The 19,053-nt window shown below is 40.8% G+C and overlaps 1 protein-coding gene across 2 annotated transcripts in view; it reads left to right on the forward strand.

Moving 5' to 3' along the window:
- The window catches only part of Plc21C (Phospholipase C at 21C), a 326,807-nt gene that overhangs the window by 254,460 nt on the left and 53,294 nt on the right, over positions 1–19,053 (forward strand). For both annotated transcript variants that reach the window (XM_089234814.1, XM_089234813.1), the window contains exons 6-7: positions 17,298–17,382; positions 17,624–17,724. In XM_089234814.1, the coding sequence (XP_089090940.1) occupies positions 17,298–17,382; positions 17,624–17,724 (186 nt within the window). The remainder of the gene's footprint in view (positions 1–17,297; positions 17,383–17,623; positions 17,725–19,053) is intronic.

Here is a 19,053-nt window from a genome sequence, read left to right on the forward strand (position 1 = left end):
GGTGCCATTCCAACGCTATTTAGTGTTTTTCAGTATGGAGATCGCATTCCAATACAAAAAACTTGGCGTTGCCATTTGATATTTTCGAAATTTTCTCACTGTAACCGTAACTGTTAGAGTGACACTGTTGTTTTCCATATCATTCTTGAGCGCATACCTCAAAATACCTTATGCCAAAATTTCATTCAGTTTCTGTGAATGGTATGATAGTTAGGGGCCCATATGTCGGGATAGTTTTTTTATAATCACCCCGTATATAGATTACAACAGATAGTTTTTATTCAATAGGTGACAGAAGGGGGTTTTATGTTAACGCATTGTTTTGTATTTATATGAAGTATATACTCGAATAAATCCGGTGATATTATTTTTGGGGCATGTGAAATAGTGATTCGGGCATCTATTCTTCTAATTTGCATTCTTACCGGGCATGTAAATTTTCAGAGGTTTGTCCAGCCCTGTAGCAAACAAGATTTTTCCGCTCCTTCCGCTTTAAAAGTCGGATAATTTAATAAAAGTGGTTTTTGTTCTCCCCAAAAATTCGCGGCCCGGAACAATCACTCCCTTGCCTCCCCCTAGTTCCGATCCTCCCAGAGTGAAACTGTGAACAATTTTAGCCATTGTCTCAGACCCGAATAAAATGGGCACTGAGCATGCATAGGACTCACCGGAAAGGACTGCAGATCGATCATTAACATCACGGTCTTTCCAAACACCAGCTACTACTTCTTTTCTGCATAAGAAATGCATTTTATATACTCTTTTTTTCAATTTTTCACACTGCAAATTTAATATCAGTATAAAGGGATTCTCTGCTCAAGGATTTAGGGAGATGGTTATGTTCACGTGACATGATGCTCAATTCATATCAATTGAACAATGGGATTTAAAAATATTCCTCAAGAATCCGCGGAATTCAACTAAACCTAGATGTTGCTTCAAAAGTTACCATTGAATCATTGGTCTATTAATAATTCGAATATCTCTCGGTGATCTGGAATACCATTGCCAGGGTTGGATTTATGGAGGAAAGAGTTGGGGGGATGAAAGTATATTTTTAAAAATAAACGGTATAAATTGTCATCTTCTAAAGTGCGCCCCCCCCCCTCTCCTTCCAACTGGCCAATGGCAACGTTTCTGTTATGCTACGTCAAGATTGACGTCAGACTTGCTCTCTCCATCGATTGGGTAGCAGACGTTGCCCCCGAAAAAGCATTGGGTTGTTGTTGGTGGTGGAGTAGTCGAAAGATATACACTCGACTCCCGCTGCACACTTCTTCCACTTCGCTTTTGCATCTGTGTTGAAGGCTTAGGCCAAGTTGTTTTCTTCTCTTTCTAGTGGGGGTGGATTGGACGGGAAAATGGAAGAAGGAATGGGTGTTCAATTTATCACAAAACCTATCAATTAAGTCATCTCTTCTGCAGCTTCCGGAAATGCATACACACACACACACAGACATGCACTGCACAGCACTCCTCGCGCAGAAACTATTGATTGTTTGGCGTTTGATTTATACTTGGTAACGATATTCGATGTATTCTTGATACTGAAATCTGAGGACCCCCGGTTATGGCCATCTCTCTTTCCTCAATGATGCTGTTTGAGAATATATATATACATATCGTGCTGTTCCCCCCCCCCCACTACCATGGAGAGAGTCCAGTTATTACCTGTTTGATTAATGGATCCTTCCAGCCCTCGTTCATCGACCATTTACTTGAAGAGAAACGTCCTATCACCCACCTGTTCGAAGTTAAAAAGAGTCATCAGGTTGGAGGAATATTCGCGTCCTCAGGTGTTTTTTTCCCCCCTTTTTACATGCCGAGATAGTTCGAACGGCAGTGTCGAATGACCTCGTTCCCATGACCATCATGATGATGATCATTACCGGACGTAGATCACAGGCAAATAGCTTTCCCCCGCGAGACTATCCGTCTCAATTTCTGCTGCTGGAGGATGGAGTTTCATAAATAGCGCTCGATTCCAGACTGTTCTTTTTTTTTTATGTGATAGTGTGGTTATTATATGTTGGACATGTCAATATTTCATAAATCATGTATCTTCCAGTGCATTGGTAGTTGAACTGTATCTCCCTGGAGAGGTGTGGGAACTTGCGAATTTTTTTAAAACTACTCGGTGATTTTTTTTCTTTCTTTTTTTGAACTTATAGGAACAAAAGAGGATGCTCTTGTAGAAATTAGGCCTTTGAGGGAGGCGCATGTGCATTTTAAAAGCTCGGGGGACAAAGTGCGCAAATTTCAGACGCTCATTCGAGGAGCACATTCATTTTAGAAGCTCAAGAGATGCCGCGCGTTCGTTTCAATGGTCCAAGGTGCACGTTCATATTATTCCCAGGGGAAGCGCGTTTATGTTTTAGGAGGTCTGGAAAGGTGTGTGCACACATTTTAGAAGCTCATGAGAGGAGCACGTTCATTTTGCGGTCCTATGGCGAGATGGGATCGGCATCACGAAAAAACGGTATTTCATTGTTATAATGCCCCCCCCCCCCTACTATTACAGGAAGGCCCGTAGATGTTTTGTGTTTTTTGAAGCTTATAATAGGTTGCAAAACATGAAAACTAACATGTAAGGCGGGGATCTTCAAACCTTCTTGAGTCGCAGAACTGCTTATACCCATTATCAAACCAAGAGCACCCCTGATGGCAACTTTGCCTGAAATCTGTATAATTGTAATCCTGGAACGCAATTTTTACAGAGTATTTAAATTGAATCGTTGATCAAGTGCTCGGGAGCATGAAATCGGACACGAGCATTGAGCACTCTTGCTGCTTCGAAGAGCACCATTGTCCTCGCCAGCAACAGGTTGAGGATGGCTGATGTAAGGGCTAGAACGTACGAACTATAAATTATCAATGAAGTAACGAAAAAAAAACTTCTGGACCTCAGAGGGTTAATAGATATTGCACGTTCATTTTAGTAGTTCGGAGGGGGGGGGGCGCGTGCATGTTTTAGGAGCTCGTAAGAGGTGCACGCACATTTTAGAAACTTATTGGTGAGAGAGAAACACGGAAGTTATAGAAACTTCACATTCTCAAAATGAGAATTGACTGAATTTTTTTCAACATTTCGGGTTTTAGTGTCACAAGCCAAAGCATCAAATTACCTCACATACAAGAATAGAATCCAGCGCTGCGTACTTCCTATACCAGAGAGAACTACCTATCTTTCCATTTCCAAAAAGACAAAAAACTTATTGTTCTATGGCGAAATTGCTCAACCTTTGAGAGTAGTGGTTCTTAACCTTTTTCCCCATCCGCAGCTCCAGTATAAAATTTAGTTTCTAAATTAATTAAATTACTAAATTGATGAATTAAATAAAGTAATTAATTAAATTAGGCAGGCGAGGCGAATTGAACAATAAATTTAATAATTAAATTAATACATGCAATTCATTACATTAATCAGTCATTTTAATTAATTTTTAATCAATTCTTTTACATTCTTATGTGATCCCCCCCCCTTTTTGGCGTTGTTAATAGTTAATTTTAGTTTCTTTCTATTTTTCATCTTTAAAACTTTTTAAACATTTCTCGAAACTTGAAAGAGAAAAAGATTCAAGCATTGATTCCAGCCACTTCTACAATAAACACTGTATATGTTTGTTTGACACTTGATTGAATTTTTGTTGTCAAGCATGGCAATAACAGGAGGTGCGAATGTAAGGGGCCATTCAAGTATTACGTAAGCAGATTTTCAGCCATTTTTGATCCCCTCCCCCCCCCTTGTCAGCAAAACACTGACACCCCCCCCTTCCCCCCCCCGTCAGCAAAATTTCGTCATTAGCTTAGAATATTTCATATCTTCAAAAAGGGTGGTTGATGACGTAAGCAACCTTCAAATACCCCTCCCTCGTCAGCAAATTCGGAACCCCCCCCCCCCATCGATGCTGACGTAATACTTGAATGACCCCTAAACAAGGAACAAAATATATACCCTTTAATATTAATAGTATTTTTTCTCGGTTTGAAATGGAAAGCAACCGAATAACAAAACTTTGGCGACACGAATTTCGCACGAGACATTATTCTGTAGGCAAAAACTAAAATATCAGGTGTCAAAATGTCGGTATGACCCATATTTTCTAAAGAATTGAAAAATTCAATTTTCCTCAACACGTTACAATTCCCCCCCCCCTTCCAAAATCCTTTGCCGCACTCCTGTTAAGGACCACTGTTTTAGAGAGCGCGGGCCATTTCATTGGTTTGGAAATGTGCTTCCAAAACGTAGTGATTTGGGAGTGTTCCGCTCTCTTGAGCGATTCGGGAGTGTTTCGTTTGATAAGCTGGCCCACGGCATACTCTCTAATTAGTAAAGTAATTAAACCACAATAATTACTCCATTAATTGCATGTTATGTAATAATCATGTAAATATCTTAATCAACCAATTAGTTATTACAGACTTGTTTTTCGTGTGGACAGTTATCTTCCGGTGTCATTGATGTCACGGCCGGGCGGTTGACAAACGCTGGCGCAAATGATCTAGAAGTGGGTCGCAGGTAGTGGCGTATTTACGGGGGGGGGGGCCTCAGTGCCCCCCCCAGGACGGCAAGTTCAGAGGGGCGGTAAATTTGAGGAATGAGTGGCCAAGAAAATTAGTAGAATGGGAAAAGGACGGCGAAATTTGTATAACCATCAATAAATCTGCCTCTACCCACACAGCAAAGGACTAGGTCAGGGAGTGATCAAAATAGTGACCTAGTAAGTTTGCAAGCATTTGAGTGAGCAAAAGAGTGACAGAGCTGAGCAGGCATGTGAATGACGAAATGAGTAACCTACGCGTCCGGACCGTAACTAGGATTTTTGTCACCCCCATAACTTTGAAATTCGATAATTTTATAACGGTGTTCTTTGTTCCCACCTGAAATTGCTGCCCCCGAATTTTTCCGCCCGGGCCAGTTGCCTCCTCTGCCCCCCCCCCCCTCTAGTTCCGGCCGTGACCTATGTAGTGTGACATACTACATAGTAGTATGAACAAGCATGTGAATCGCCAAACGAGTGACCTTCAGCTCGGCTTAGAGCACGTGCAAGTTCTCAACAACAAAAACATTATGCAAGCATGTGAATGACTAAAAGAGTGAGTTTAGAGAGAGAAGTGTACTAGCAGGATTCGGAGGAGGGGGAAGGCGAAGCAAGTTATAGCAAAGGGTGGCGAATTCGAGGAAATAGTAGTCAAGAAAATTAGACTAGAATGGGAGAAGGGCGGCACAGAATCCGTGTAGCCCATAGGTGGAAAAAACCACACATGCACCTCTGGTCGTAGACTAAAGTAATTCGGGTAATCTTTTGTGAACCAAATCAAACCAAAAAATACGTGTATATCAGCAATCTTTAGTTCGGTTTTATACAAAATTAGGTTTGAGGCCGCGGATCCCATCTTATAAGATGATTCCGAGGGCCACCGGTTGAGCACGGACTTTCTATGCATACAAAGCAAGTTTCAAAAATATTCAAGGAATAGCTATGGAGGAGGGGGGGGGGGTTTGTTTTGTCTTGCTTCTCATCAAAATATACGTATAGGAGCCAAAATATATATCAAAACGGGGTCGCCTATTCCAGCTGAGAAATCCTCCCGTAGATGTTTTTTCCTCTTGTGATTTCGCGTAGACATCAGGAAAAACTTTTCCGGAATTCACAGAGGGTAGGTTCCATACAATATGACTTTGGCCGTAGCGTGGTGTTTTCTTGGAACCAAAAAAAAAGGGGGGGGCACAGGCCAGCTTTTGTTTGCTGTTTCCTGTCCGAATAAGAAATAAAAACCTCCTCCGGAATTTTTGTCCTTTTTTCAAATCTTAAGGTTGGCAAAAAAAAAATGATACTTATGTATACAATATAAGAAATATCCCGCTCCCTTCTTTAGAGCTGGGTTTTTGTTTAGCGTAGGACGCTGTTATAAATAAAAAAAAAATAGAAGAGAAAAGACGTTCTCTGTATCTCTTTTGAAGGATTTTCTTGCTGAAATGAGAATCGGGATCACATTTCCCCTTGAATAAAAGAGGATGATGGACGTCCCGGAAGAAAGGAAATACCTTATTTCTTTGAGAGAAGAGGTTGTTGTGTGAGAATTGTCCATACTTCAGTATTTATTCATCGTATAACTGGCGCCTTGTGGCGATTCTCTCTCTATCTCCCGATCACGACGTTTCGTATTACATTCGATTATTTTCTTGAGTTTCGAGCTCGATGAGTTCTTATATACTTCTCGATCACGCACTTTGGACGAAATTCTGATTTTTTTTTTTTTAAGATATCGCGTCGGGGGTGGGGGTGGAACCCCATATGTTCTAAGACGGTAGCTTATGTATTCATAAGCTATCAATAGCGGGAGTGCTCTCAGCCTTACGGAGAGTGCGGGCCACTTGACATTGGTTTGAAAACGTGTCGCGGGCCACTTAGGTGATCTCTATCCGCTGACGTAATCCGGAACTGCGCCGCGGGTCACTTAAAGGGCTATGGGAATGTGCCGCGAGCCTCTCACAAGTCGCGTGGAAATGTACTCGCGTTATGTGGAACAGCACCATAGGCTCCTTTGAGTGGCAAGAACCGTTTCGCGGGTCATTCAAGTGCTATCTGAATATGCCGCGGGTCCTTTAAGTGGTCTGTAAATGTGCCGCTTAGTTCATTTTTAAGTCGCTCACCGCATCAAATGACTCCTAGGGTCACATTTGGGTGGCGGGTTATGAATTGAGCATGTGTGATATAATAGTATGGGGCATTCTCATTATTTTCACAGAATCAGTTGATAGCAAAGATATTTACTGGAAGCCAGACGTAAAGGCTACTCTGAGGGATTTCCGTGTATGCATTTGTATACATGTACTCGTTTAAAGCCTTTAACTGTTACACAAGGCATCCGAGAACCATACCATCAAAATGAGAAGGGTGATAGTACATTCACACGGCCGTGTGTCCCACTTATACGAGAGATGCGCGCATTACCCCACTTCAAAAGTCACCAAACTATGTCAATCTAGCTGCCAGTATGAGGAGCGAAAGAAAAATTTCTTTGATCCAGACACAAGGAATTGCCGCTGTGCGGTCGTTTGTGGTACTTTCCATGTTGGCGACACAGTGGTTGTCGGATGAAGTTGGTTTTCGGTGGTTTTCTAACTTTAAGGCACAAGTGCGAGCCAGTCTCCCATTTGAAAAAGTATCTCCGCAGAGAGTAGGCAGACCTTCAACACGATACTTTACGTAACACGAAATTTCAAGCATTGACCATCTTCACTTCATTATACGAATGACAGGTGGCGGCACCAGCCAGAATATGAACAAACACCTCTCTGACAACATAATTACGTTAGGGCCATGTATATTCTTTCCGTTTTGCTCTCAGATTTCCTTAAGAAAATCCTTTTTGTTTTTGGTGTTATTAGCTTAATTTGCATGTTAACATGCCGCTGTGGTGGTCGGTCAAGAATTAGTGACGGTTTCGCATCGCGAGGACCCGGGTTCGAACCCCACCGTCGCCACAGTGGTGGTCGGCTGAAGCAACAGGCCTACAAAACGGTACAAATATTCAATCACTACATTTCACTTCTGAAATATAGATGGCGGTACTGAAATTATTATTATTGCGTATATATGTGCGTACTTAATTACGCACTTAGACTGTTAGGTACGTACACTTCCGGCGCAACTGGCCCATGGCAATAGACCTGAGTTGTGCTCGGTTTGAAAGAAAGACAGACAACATGTTAACATGCGCTGATAAAACAAAAAGTGATTAGAATGATTCACAACCCAAAGTTCATTGCAAAAATTTTTTGTCTTGACGCGTGTACATATCGCTCCTGTCATTGATTTAAAAAATATCTATTATTCATTCAATCAGCGATTCCCAACGTGGGCGTTAATACCCTCTGGGGGAGGGGGTGGGCTATGGAATGTTCCAGGGGGGAGGTTGAAGCTACGGTTATAACATAGTATCCTATGGGTTAGATTTCGTTGGGGGCAATGAGACAAAGAAATTTCTGAAGAAGGGGGCGATGGGAGACAAAAAAGGTTGGGAAACTATGCATTAAATGATAAATTTGACGTTTTTCGAAGAGGTGCTCGTTGTCGTCTTTAATCAAGTTGTTTCAGAAAGGGATGAGGAGGGAAAAACTCTTTGATGTTTCCGAGTTTTTTTCCCCTTACAACCATTAAAAAAAATTGCGTTGCGTGGAATTCCCAAAATTTGCCCAAGCTATAACCTTAATTAAACCGGAGTGTATGCAATTACACGTTCATAAATCTTCAGTGGGAATTCCTCATAAAAAAAATTGCGGTTATGAGAGTCTCGTTAAGAAGTTATTTTGCGGCCATCTTGATTTTTAACGTGGTATGCATTGATTTTCTTTTTTTATGTTTAGCAATCTACAGAAATTCTGACAAAAAAGCTAGTTTAAACTTTTTCAAAGTTGAGAGCAACTCAGACCTGGTATAGGGCGGCCAGATGTGTCCCGGTTTTTCGCTATTAAATTCATCGTCCCGGAAAGGGTCCTCGGGACGCTTGTTTGTCCCAGTTTTTCCTTGCTCAGTCAAAGAGAAACGGAATAATTTTCAATAGTTTTTCAGAACCATTTGATTCTTAAATTTCGAACTATATGCATGCGTTTTTAATTAAGAACAGTCTTATGTTGGGCATTGTATAATATTTCATTATGTATATACATTGTTTGTAGTTGCATTTTTAATTGGGTTGCTGTATTTTTGAAGTGTATGACATCCATATTTGTTTTTGGTAGGGTGACCATACGTCCCGTACAGTCCCGATATTTTCTGTTTATTCGACCGTCCCGACATTTTAGCAAAAGTGTCCCGGTTTTTCCCGTATTTTACACGAAGGCTACTTATTCTTTATTGAAATCAGATTGAAATTATTTTCAACTCATAAATTATGTTATAATTACAACTATAAATTAGAATGTAAATCTCCCACATTTGTCTTGGTGAACTTTCTTTTTTCGTGGAATTCATTTTAATCCACTGCAATTTGCAGGAATGCTTCATTTCCCGCCATTGTGACTTTTCCGTAACTTCGGCAATATTTGGCAACTTTGTTCGGTTTTGGCGTCACTTTTGGCGAGAATTGGCGATGTCTCGTATTTGGAATAGGAATTTCCTGTATTTCTCTCGAAGAAATATGGTCAGCCTAGTTATGGGCATCTTTTTCTCAGCCACCTTGTTAGGCATTTTGCCTGTTGTGGCGTTGTTTTTGTATTTCTATTTTTAGGTAGTATCTCGAGGTAGGCCTATACTACTACTACTTATCCATACATGCACCTCGTACACATTCCTCTATGGAATCTCTAATGAATTGGTGCTTGCCGGAGAATGTGTGTTCTGAGTATACATGTGACCCTAATGTAATTATGTTACAATTGTGTTTCATGTTGTTGCTGGCGTTGTAATCTGCCTTCCATATTTTGAAGTAAAGGCAGTGAATGCTTGAATTTCCATGTTATGCCAGTATCGTGTTGTAGGTCTGCCTGCTTTATATACTGTGTTACAAAAAAAAAATTCAACTATAACTCTCAGGACATCCGTACGCTCTTCAATGCCGTATATACGTGACGTTGGACAATCATAGCCCAATCCTGATGTTGTTTTTCATTTTGACGTCCATGTGTAAAAGAAGCGTGATAATATTTTCGTTTCACGTTCTAAGTTGGCAATTTTACACTATAATGAGCTTAAAATGAGGTTTTGAAAATGCCCCAGAGTTGTTATTTATTGATTCCATGTAATGTCCCGGTTTTTAATAACGAACTCCGGCTTTCGCCGGAACCTGATCTGGTCACCCTAGCTTGATATAATGGGTGTTGTTGGATGCAATATGAATGTGGTGGTTCAGTTGAGATCTTCCTGGGAGTACAAAATTGGTCACATGCATTGAGTACTCCTTGTTGTTTGCTCCACGTCTAGCTTAGACAAAAAAAAAATAATTCTGCAACCGACGGAAAGATAAAGATTCGCGATTGTTTAATGGTTTCTGTTTCTAGTTAACAGTCTGACAGTTTCCGGAATGACCGCAGCTCCCTTGACTTGTAATCATGTACCTGCGGCACCCTCATGAAAAAATAATACTCGTATAAATCAACTAAACCAGAGGTGTGCTGCCAAGCTTTGACGAAGGTTCTTCGAATATATTCCGCATTAAACTACTCTGGGAAGCCGAGGAAAAGGGCACATAATATGAAGAATCCGTGAAACATTTAGAGATCACTAAAGTGGCTCTTTAGGGGACTTATCAATAGGAAGAATGTTAGCTCAGGTGCCCAATAACTAAAGTTTTTTTCCCCGTTTTTGGCGCATCGAGTAAGATGCCATTAAAAATATTTCATATTTTCATAAAGGGTGGTTGATGACGTAAGCATTATCCAAACCCCCTCCCCTTGTTATCAAAAGTCAGCAAATCGGAAACCCCACCCCCATCGATGCTGACGTAATACTTTAATGGCCCCATATAATATATAAGATACAGACGCATAACACTACAAACTCTTTGGGACTTCCAGCAGGCCTCAAGGAAATACTTTTCATAAAAATGATATTTTTTCTATTTTCAACAAAATTTTACCTAAATTATCACTGTTCACTGAAATCAGAGACTAAAATTATTTTGTCAATTTTAACTTATAATTATAAATCATGTTAAACTTTTTCCTTCATATAATTCACTTTATGCACAACTTCAAACCACAGATTAATTTACCGCCATCTGTGATTTTTAGGAACGATAAATAACTTTGCTTGTCTTCGGCATAATTTTTGGTGGCAATTGGAGATTTCCCTTATTTCTCTCGAGGGAATACTGTACGGTCAGCCCAGGAATAGTTCATCGAGAAAATCACAGTGGGAAAAGGGCAGCAAAGAAATAAATCCTCTTCTGACGAGGACAATGTGGGTAGATGCGTACAGGGCCCGACTTTGATATAAGCCTTGGTCAAACCAGATATTATGTGGGAGTGCTTGCGACTAAGGTTAAAGATGTTTTGTTATCTAATAAATACATGGTGTTAAAATTTCTAGGGATCCTTGGAAAATATGAATGCCGGAAATGAATCATCAATCTTCCAAATCAAAACACTCAGGAACTAATTGCGAATGGGGCGTTAATCCCATGTTATGATGTGCAAGGGCCACCATCTATTTTTTCCAAATCGGAAACGAGGAACGAAGAATTTTTTTTTACGGTACAAGTGCTGACCTCTTTTTTTCCAAATCAGGAATGAAAAACTTGAAATTAGGGGCCATTCAAGTATTACGTAAGCAGATTTTCAGCCATTTTTGACCCCCTCCCCACCCTTGTCAATAAAACAGCTGACCCCCCTCCCCCCGTCATCAAAAGTCAGCAAATCCGAAACCCCCTCTCCCCCCTCGATGCTGACGTAATACATACTTGAATGACCCCTTAATGAATATTTTTGTGTGCGTTAAGCCAAATGTTATCCCGATTCCAGCATTCATCCTGGTTATTTTTGAAAGATTCAAACCGAAATTCTTGTGATTTTAATCAGCTCATCAGAGTGACTTCCTCGCCACTAAATTCATGCATCTTAGTCCTTCAAAAGAGATTCTTCCAAACAAAGTTTATAGGTAGCGACCAGCTCATGAACGTTACTGGCTAATCAATGGCTAATGTCGGTCTATTCAATCCTATTTCCGGGGGGGTGGAGACTTTCTCTCGGAATCTCTTCGATTCGTGGCGGTTTCCATCCTGAAACTCGGCTATTTTGACTTTGCAGTCCTTATAATCCTTCTCTTAGCCCTCGTGTGCAGAAAATGACGGTGGTGGTGCGACAAAAATGATCAAATAATCCTCCTCCACACGCAGTCTAATGAATCGAATTTTGCCCGGTTCGATTGGGCTGTTCCTGGGCCGGGAATGTGTGTGTGTGTGTGTGTGGAAAAAGCCCAGTCAAACACTATCTGTCCTTTCCGACCCGATAGGTGAGATGTAATCCTTGCACCCGGAATTTCGATCCGTTTAATCTCCAAAGAATTTACTGATGCGTCTTAAATTTACAGGGATATATCTCGGGGGGGGGGGGGGAGAGTGTGAGGAGTCGGTGTTTTGTGTCACCTGCTTCTACGAAATTCTGGGAGGAAAATTTCGTGGACCGGATTTTGGGATGAATTCTGCTTGTTGTTACGTATTTCCAGTAACTCTACAGTTTCGGTCTCCCTCCCATTCTGTCTCTGCTCCCGACGTTCAATAATTAACGCTCGGTAAATTTTCCTCGAGAAGTTTTCCTCCCTCCCTTTCAACCAGAAATTTGTGAAAATTTCATTTACCTTCCTTCGTTTAACTAAATAAATGCCGGGGGCGCGAGTTCCAACCTGAACTGATCACCCCTTCCGCCAAGCTGTGATGGAATATGGGTGAATTTTCTCTTACCTAATCAACAACACACTTAAAATCCAATACCTAACAACCCAATCCAAATGCACACTCACTGACTTACATCAAATACACCGTACATGCTCAACCCATGACCCGCCAGCCTAATATGTCCCTCGCAGTTATCGTGACGCGGCCCGCGACCTGAAACGTTTTGTAAAAATCAACGAAGCGGTTCATTTACAGATCACTCAAGTGCAGTTACACATCACTTAAGCGGCCTGCGGCACATTTCCAAAATAAATTAGCAAATTTGATAAGTAAATAAAAAAACAGAGGCTTACTGGGTTCCACCATAAAAACTATTCACAAAAAGGGCTTCTCAAGTCAAGCCCTATGGCTCCGCCATAGAAATTATAGACCGGAAAGGGCTCCGCGAGTCAAAAAAGGTTGAGAACCACTGCTTTAAGGGATCAGCGGCATATTCACATATCGCTTGAATGACCCCGCGGTACAGTTCCCGCTTAAGGGACCCGCGACATATTTGCAGATCGTTTGAATGACCCGTGGCGTGGTTTCACATCACTTAATAGACCTGCGGTGCAGTTTCACATTCCTTAAGTGGCTCGCGGAACATTACCAGATCATTGAAGTGGCTCGCGGCATATATACAAATCCCTTGAGTAACCGCGACACAGTTCCAGAGCATTTAAGCGGCCTTCGGTGCAGTTCCAGAGCATTTAAGCGGCCTTCGGTGCAGTTCCACATCACTTATGTTACCTGCGGCGCAGTTCCAGATCACTCAAGCTACTGGTGGCGCATTTCCAAATCAGTTAAATGATCTCCAAATGTTGTACCATGATTCAATTAAAAGTTACCCCCCCCCCCACCACCGCGGCGCGTTTTTCAAACCAATAAAGTGGGTCCACACGCTTCTGAATGTTGAGCACCCTTAACATACGCCTTCACAGGCTCTTGGCTAGGCAGTCTATAACCCAACAGTCAACCTTAAAGGGGATGGAAAATGAGATAAACAGCATTTTCAATCATGGCCCTTACGAAGTGTGGGGCTGATAGGCCTCCCGGACGTTTCTCATAATTTTATTTTGTTTTTTGAAGCTATAAATTCATCATAAAGGGCCCCCGTGAAAGTTTGGTCTGGGTGGGGGGAGGGGGGCTGCAAAAGATTCTAGCCTAGGGGCCCTGCTCCAAGATGCGGGGACCGTGTTTTCAGGTCAGGATTCAACCCTGAATAGTCAGGTTTTAATCAGCTCATCAGAGCACCATAAAAGTGACTTCCGTGCACTGAAAGGAATCCGCAAATGAATAAGTCTTATTCCTTAAAAAGGGATTCTACCAAACACAGTTTATGGGTAGCGAGTAGCTCATAAATGTAGGCTTATGTCGGTCTATTCAATCCTATTTCAGGAGGGAAACTTTCTCTCGGAGTCTCTTCGATTCATGGCGGATTCCATCTTGGAACTCGGCTATTTTGACTTACTTTGCAGCCTATAATCCTTCTCCACACGCACTCTAATGAATCGAATTTTGCCGGTTCGATTGGGCTGTTTCGGGGCCGGGGCTGGGGGGGGGGGGGGGGGGAGTGGGTTGTTGTGCGTGAGGAAAAGCCTAGTCAACACTCTCTATCCTTTTGGACCCGATGAGATGTAATCCTTGCAGCCGGAATTTTGATCCGTATAATCTCTCAAGAATTTACTGATGCGTCGTAAATTTACAGGGATATATCTCGGGAGAGAGAGAGTGTGTGTGTGTGTATGGGGGAGGGGGGGGGGTTGTTGTGTCACCTGCTTCTAGAAAATTCCGGAGGGAAAATTTCGTGGATCGGGGTTTTGTGATGAATTCCTGCTTACCTCCGTATTTCCAGTAACTCTACAAATTTCTGCCTCTCCTCTCCCCCCCCCCCCCATCCTCTCTCTCTCTCCTCCCGACATTCAATAATTAACGTTCGGTAAATATGCGAGAAAATTTCCTTCCCCTCTCTTTCGACCAGAAATTTCTGAAAATTTCATTTACGTCCCTTCCTTCCTTTAACTGAATAAAATGCCGGGGGGCACGAGTTCCAACCTGGACTCATCCTCTTCCCCCTCTTTCAATGCTGATGGCATAAGGTGGAGAGTTTCCTCTTATCCGGTAATTAAATCCTAATGAAATGAAGTCGCATATAACATTAATCGTGATCGGCAGAGATTGATTCACTAGAGTTTTCATTAGAGTATTACACACACTCGCCTCTAAACTAATTTACAGGAAATCGTCTCCTCTCCTCTTTTTACTTCCCCCCCCCCCCCGTAGCTGTGAAATAATCCATTTTCGTCCATTTAATGAATTACTAATGCATGTACATTCATCATTCCGTGACACTTTCGTACAGTATTCAGGGTTGTAACTAGGGCAGCCGCGTCTGGTGTAAGGGGACGAATTCCCCTCTTTGCTGTCGTTTGATCGCTGACTCAATATCACGGAAGGGCGGGGGGGGTGCCGAAATTTATGCATGTGTCTGGTGCCAGCGCCAATTTTTGTTATTGGGGGTGGCCATTGGCGGGTGCGATCGGCCCCCGCCCCCATGTTCAGTAAAAAAATCGAAAAATTGGCATTGGCAGGAAGGGTGGAGGTAGATCCCCCCCCCCCCCACGCACCGTCCGAGGAAGCAGTATTCGCTTATGCAGGGACGTCGTTTCAACTTTTTCCGGGGGGAGGGGCAAAGAACATGTACTCAATGTATGTGTATATATATATATACCATTTTTAGTGTATTTTCAAAAACTGGAGACCGAACCCCCACCCCCTAATGACAGGCCTGCGCTTATGTCAGACGTTTTTAACCTATGGGTCGCGTCCAAAACTTGTGTTGCATGGGGCTTCAAAAATAGGTCGTAAAAATCTACTTAGAACCAGGGTTCTTAACCAATAGTCTGCAACCAAAATTTGGCTCACAGGAGATAGGTCGTACAAATCCACCTACAGCCAGGAGGTTTTCAACCAATGGTTCGGGACCAAAACTTGGTTCGCACTGGCCTTTCAAGATGGGTTTTACACATACACTTTAGGCTGGGGTTTCTTCACCAGAACGTTTTGCAACCCAAATTCGGATGACAGGGCTTTCCGAGATGGGTCATACTAATATAATTATATCCAGGAATTCTTAACCAAAGGCTCGTGAACTAAATTTGTTTCGCAGGGGCTTCTGTGATGTGTCGTAGAAATCTACTTATATCCAAGAGGTTTTTAACCAATGGTCGTGAACCAAATGAGTTTCAAGATGAATCATATAAATTTATTTATGGCGGGGGGGGGGGGGGGTTAACTAATGGGTCACTACCTGAATTTTTTTAGCATGTGCTTCCGAAGGGGGGGGGGGTTATAGAAATTCACTTACACACACACAGTCAGTCCTGTTATAAATGGACTTGCAAAGGCTTTTTCACTAAATTTTGAGAAGGGGGAGAACAGTTCCATGAGTCGCAAAATTGATAATGTTTTGTCGATTTTGGGTTATTGCCTAAAAGAAGTTAAGAACCCCTGGCTATGTCCTGACAATAATTAACCTTTTAATCATTCTCAATGGGAATATGTTACAGCTTTTTTCAATGTGAAATGTCTCTGTGCGGTAATATTTTATGGTAAATTGTGATGCAGTTGCCATGTATGAAGGTGAACCAATTAACAGCAGCAAAATATTTCAGATGATAACCACCATCAATGTACAGTTCTGGAAAAAGACTTTGCAACATCTTGCATCAGAGTGACATAGAAAAAAAAAACACTGTCAGTGCTAGTATACTTATTATTGCTGCATTAACCAGTAAATTTTGAACCTCACTAAATTTCTGAATTAATAGCAAATTTTGTCATCATATTATGTGATATTGCGGGACTTATTTTTGGTAGTGCTGGAGCTACTACCTAATCATTCATGCACTTTATAAACACTCTTCTGAGGAATATCTGATGATTTGCTGCATGTTGAAACATGTTGCAACTGTATACGGGCAATTCCATAATTCCCCCTTACTGCATTTTACTGGAAAACTGATGAGCTTGGATAATACTTCTAATTAGAAAAAGTATCCAAATAACGTGTGGACCTCAGATACGCCATTTACAATGCAAAGGATTGTATAATTATTAAAAACCCTTTTATATGGACGCCCGGTCTTCAAAGACTCAATTATAGAAAGTTGTTGCCCTGTCTCTCCCGAGGCTAAAAAAAAATTGTTTCTAAATGCAGTATTCATTGAGATATGTATTTGAATACGAAAATTGGAGAAAATGTGGAAAAGAACAGCCTAAATAAAGGAATAAACAGAGATATAACAGCATAACAGTTCACTAGTTTATGCTGTTATTTCTCAGATTTTCTGAAATTTGGAGACCTCGACTCGCATTAACACCTACAAGATTGTGGCTGGCAGGTCTCCAACCCAGGGAAGAGGCTGGATGATTCTTGTGTTTTTTATGCTATAAATTCACTATAGAAGGGCCGGCCAGATCTCAGCCTAAGGGGTCTTTTGCTGGATGTGGCTATGTCAGAAATGGGGGAGGGGGCTGCAGAAATGTGAGTCATAGATATAGAATAGTAGTATGTATATGGTTAATTCTACTTTTCTATAACTTTGGTCCCTCACCTCCGTGAGACATTGCCCCTTCCCCCCCCCCCTCCACTGGTTAAAGCAATCTGCAGTACATTACAATTGATCTTGCAGTGTTCTTAATCAATTAAGCCAAATGAAGGATCTGTGTATTCCCCAATTCTGAGGATCAGAGAATTTTCAATGTGAAGGTAACTTCATAATGATGTTGATGGGGGGAAGCTCGTTCAATGAAACTTGTTTTTATTCAAAACTGCATGAATGGAATTGAATGTTTATTCTTTCAGCTATTTATTAATTGCTACTCTTTATCTAAATGGATTTCATTTGTCTTCATAGTGTTGTCAAAATGTTTGCTCAGCACAAAGATGACAAGAAGCGGATAGAAAAAGCATTGGAACTCAGCGGCTTTCCAGCTGGAAAAGTAAGATGCTTGATTCCTTAGATCTCTTGAGAGTCAGTTTCAATGATATGAATCGCTTATCAGTCCTATTTCATATCACCAGTATTGCACAAATCTGTTTCTGTATCTTAAGCATATTGCCACGATTTCAATATTTGCACAATTTCAGCTTTTGCAATTACCTCGACTTGTACAATTTTACATAATACATCTTTTGTGTGTGTTGATTATTGTTGACTGAGCTATTCTCTCTCATCTATAGAATGACTGCATTGCAGCAGATAAGCTCAATTCCGAATGGTTTTTCAGTTTTTATAGACATCTAACAGGTAGAGATGAGGTCGACAGGATTTTCGAAGAACGGTAAATATGCATTTAGTTTGCATGTTTTTTTATATATGTGTCAGTTTTCAATGCATGGAGGTGTAAGCAGTTAAAGTTCCTCTGTTCTTAATTTCTTTATTTATTCCTATATTTGTTTACATCTGGAGAAATGAATAAAATTTATTTTTATAGCATCTTCTTCACACCCTTAGACTTGATGAAGAATCCGATTTTTTTGACATTGGTATAAAATAAAACAATTGGTTTAAATTCTCGCAGATAGATGGCTCTATTTGTCCCATGTTAATGAAATACAATCAATACAGAGAAAAAAAAATCTAGGTTATAGAGCAGAAATTAGTTTTCCCTGGAGAATGTTCACCAAATGTGCTCTTTCTACCAGTGTCAACCTCAGACTTTCAAAGAAGCATAATAATAATGCAACAAAGCATTAATTCAATTTGCATTCACTATTAAGGAAGAATTTGTTCATGAGCTACTGGTTGACTTTGGTTTTTTTTTTGAAGGGATCAAATTTGCTTATTAAAACACATAACAAGACTACACACCTCCACCTATCATCTAAAATTTTAACTAATTCTTTTTTATGTTATTAAAAAAGCAACAATTTGACAAGTCTATGGGCACAAACAGCACTCGAGTACATCAATTATTTGGTTTTTTCATGTTTTTCTTTTTCAAAGCCACCTAAATTCATGGAATGCCCTGTATATTCAATAAATATAATTAAAGAGTGCCTCTAAATTGCCTAATTATTACTGCTTAGAAAGTTTGGTCGTTTAATTTGGCTTCAATCTTTGCCAACATCATTTTATTTATATATATAAAATTCATTTTCTGTTCGTTTAAACAAATCTACAATTTTAGCTCGATCGTTGCTGATTCTTCAAATATAGAGCATCCAAATTTCTTGGCAATTCACTTGTTAACGAAGGGGGTAAAAGTTTCTCAGAGCAGGGCAAACACCCAAAATGGGTGAAAAACAGTTGGGCAACAATGGTTCCTGAGCCTCAACAATCACTTTTGGAATGTTTGCTTTTGTTACCATGGTTACCTAGCAATGCATTACAGCCTTTACAATGGTTTGTCACTTCTTTAATGCTGCCAGTATTATAGTCATTCCTTTATAATGGTTTGTCTATTTTTCAGTCCTCCCAGTAATTGAACAAAACCCATGCCGTACCAGGCATTAATAAAATCCCAAAGTCATACTATTCAGTTTAATAACAGATTATTTACAAAATATATATTTTATTATAAGTATGTAATATTGCTTTTGGTGGGGGGGGGGGGACTCATTATTCTGAACCTTACCATTCTTAATATACGTTTGTTCGAATTTAAATA

The sequence above is a fragment of the Pholcus phalangioides genome, unplaced genomic scaffold (assembly GCF_987345545.1).
Source record: "Pholcus phalangioides strain wild (caught in Gottingen) unplaced genomic scaffold, Ppha-v1.0 ptg000008l_1, whole genome shotgun sequence".
NCBI lineage: Eukaryota > Metazoa > Arthropoda > Arachnida > Araneae > Pholcidae > Pholcus > Pholcus phalangioides.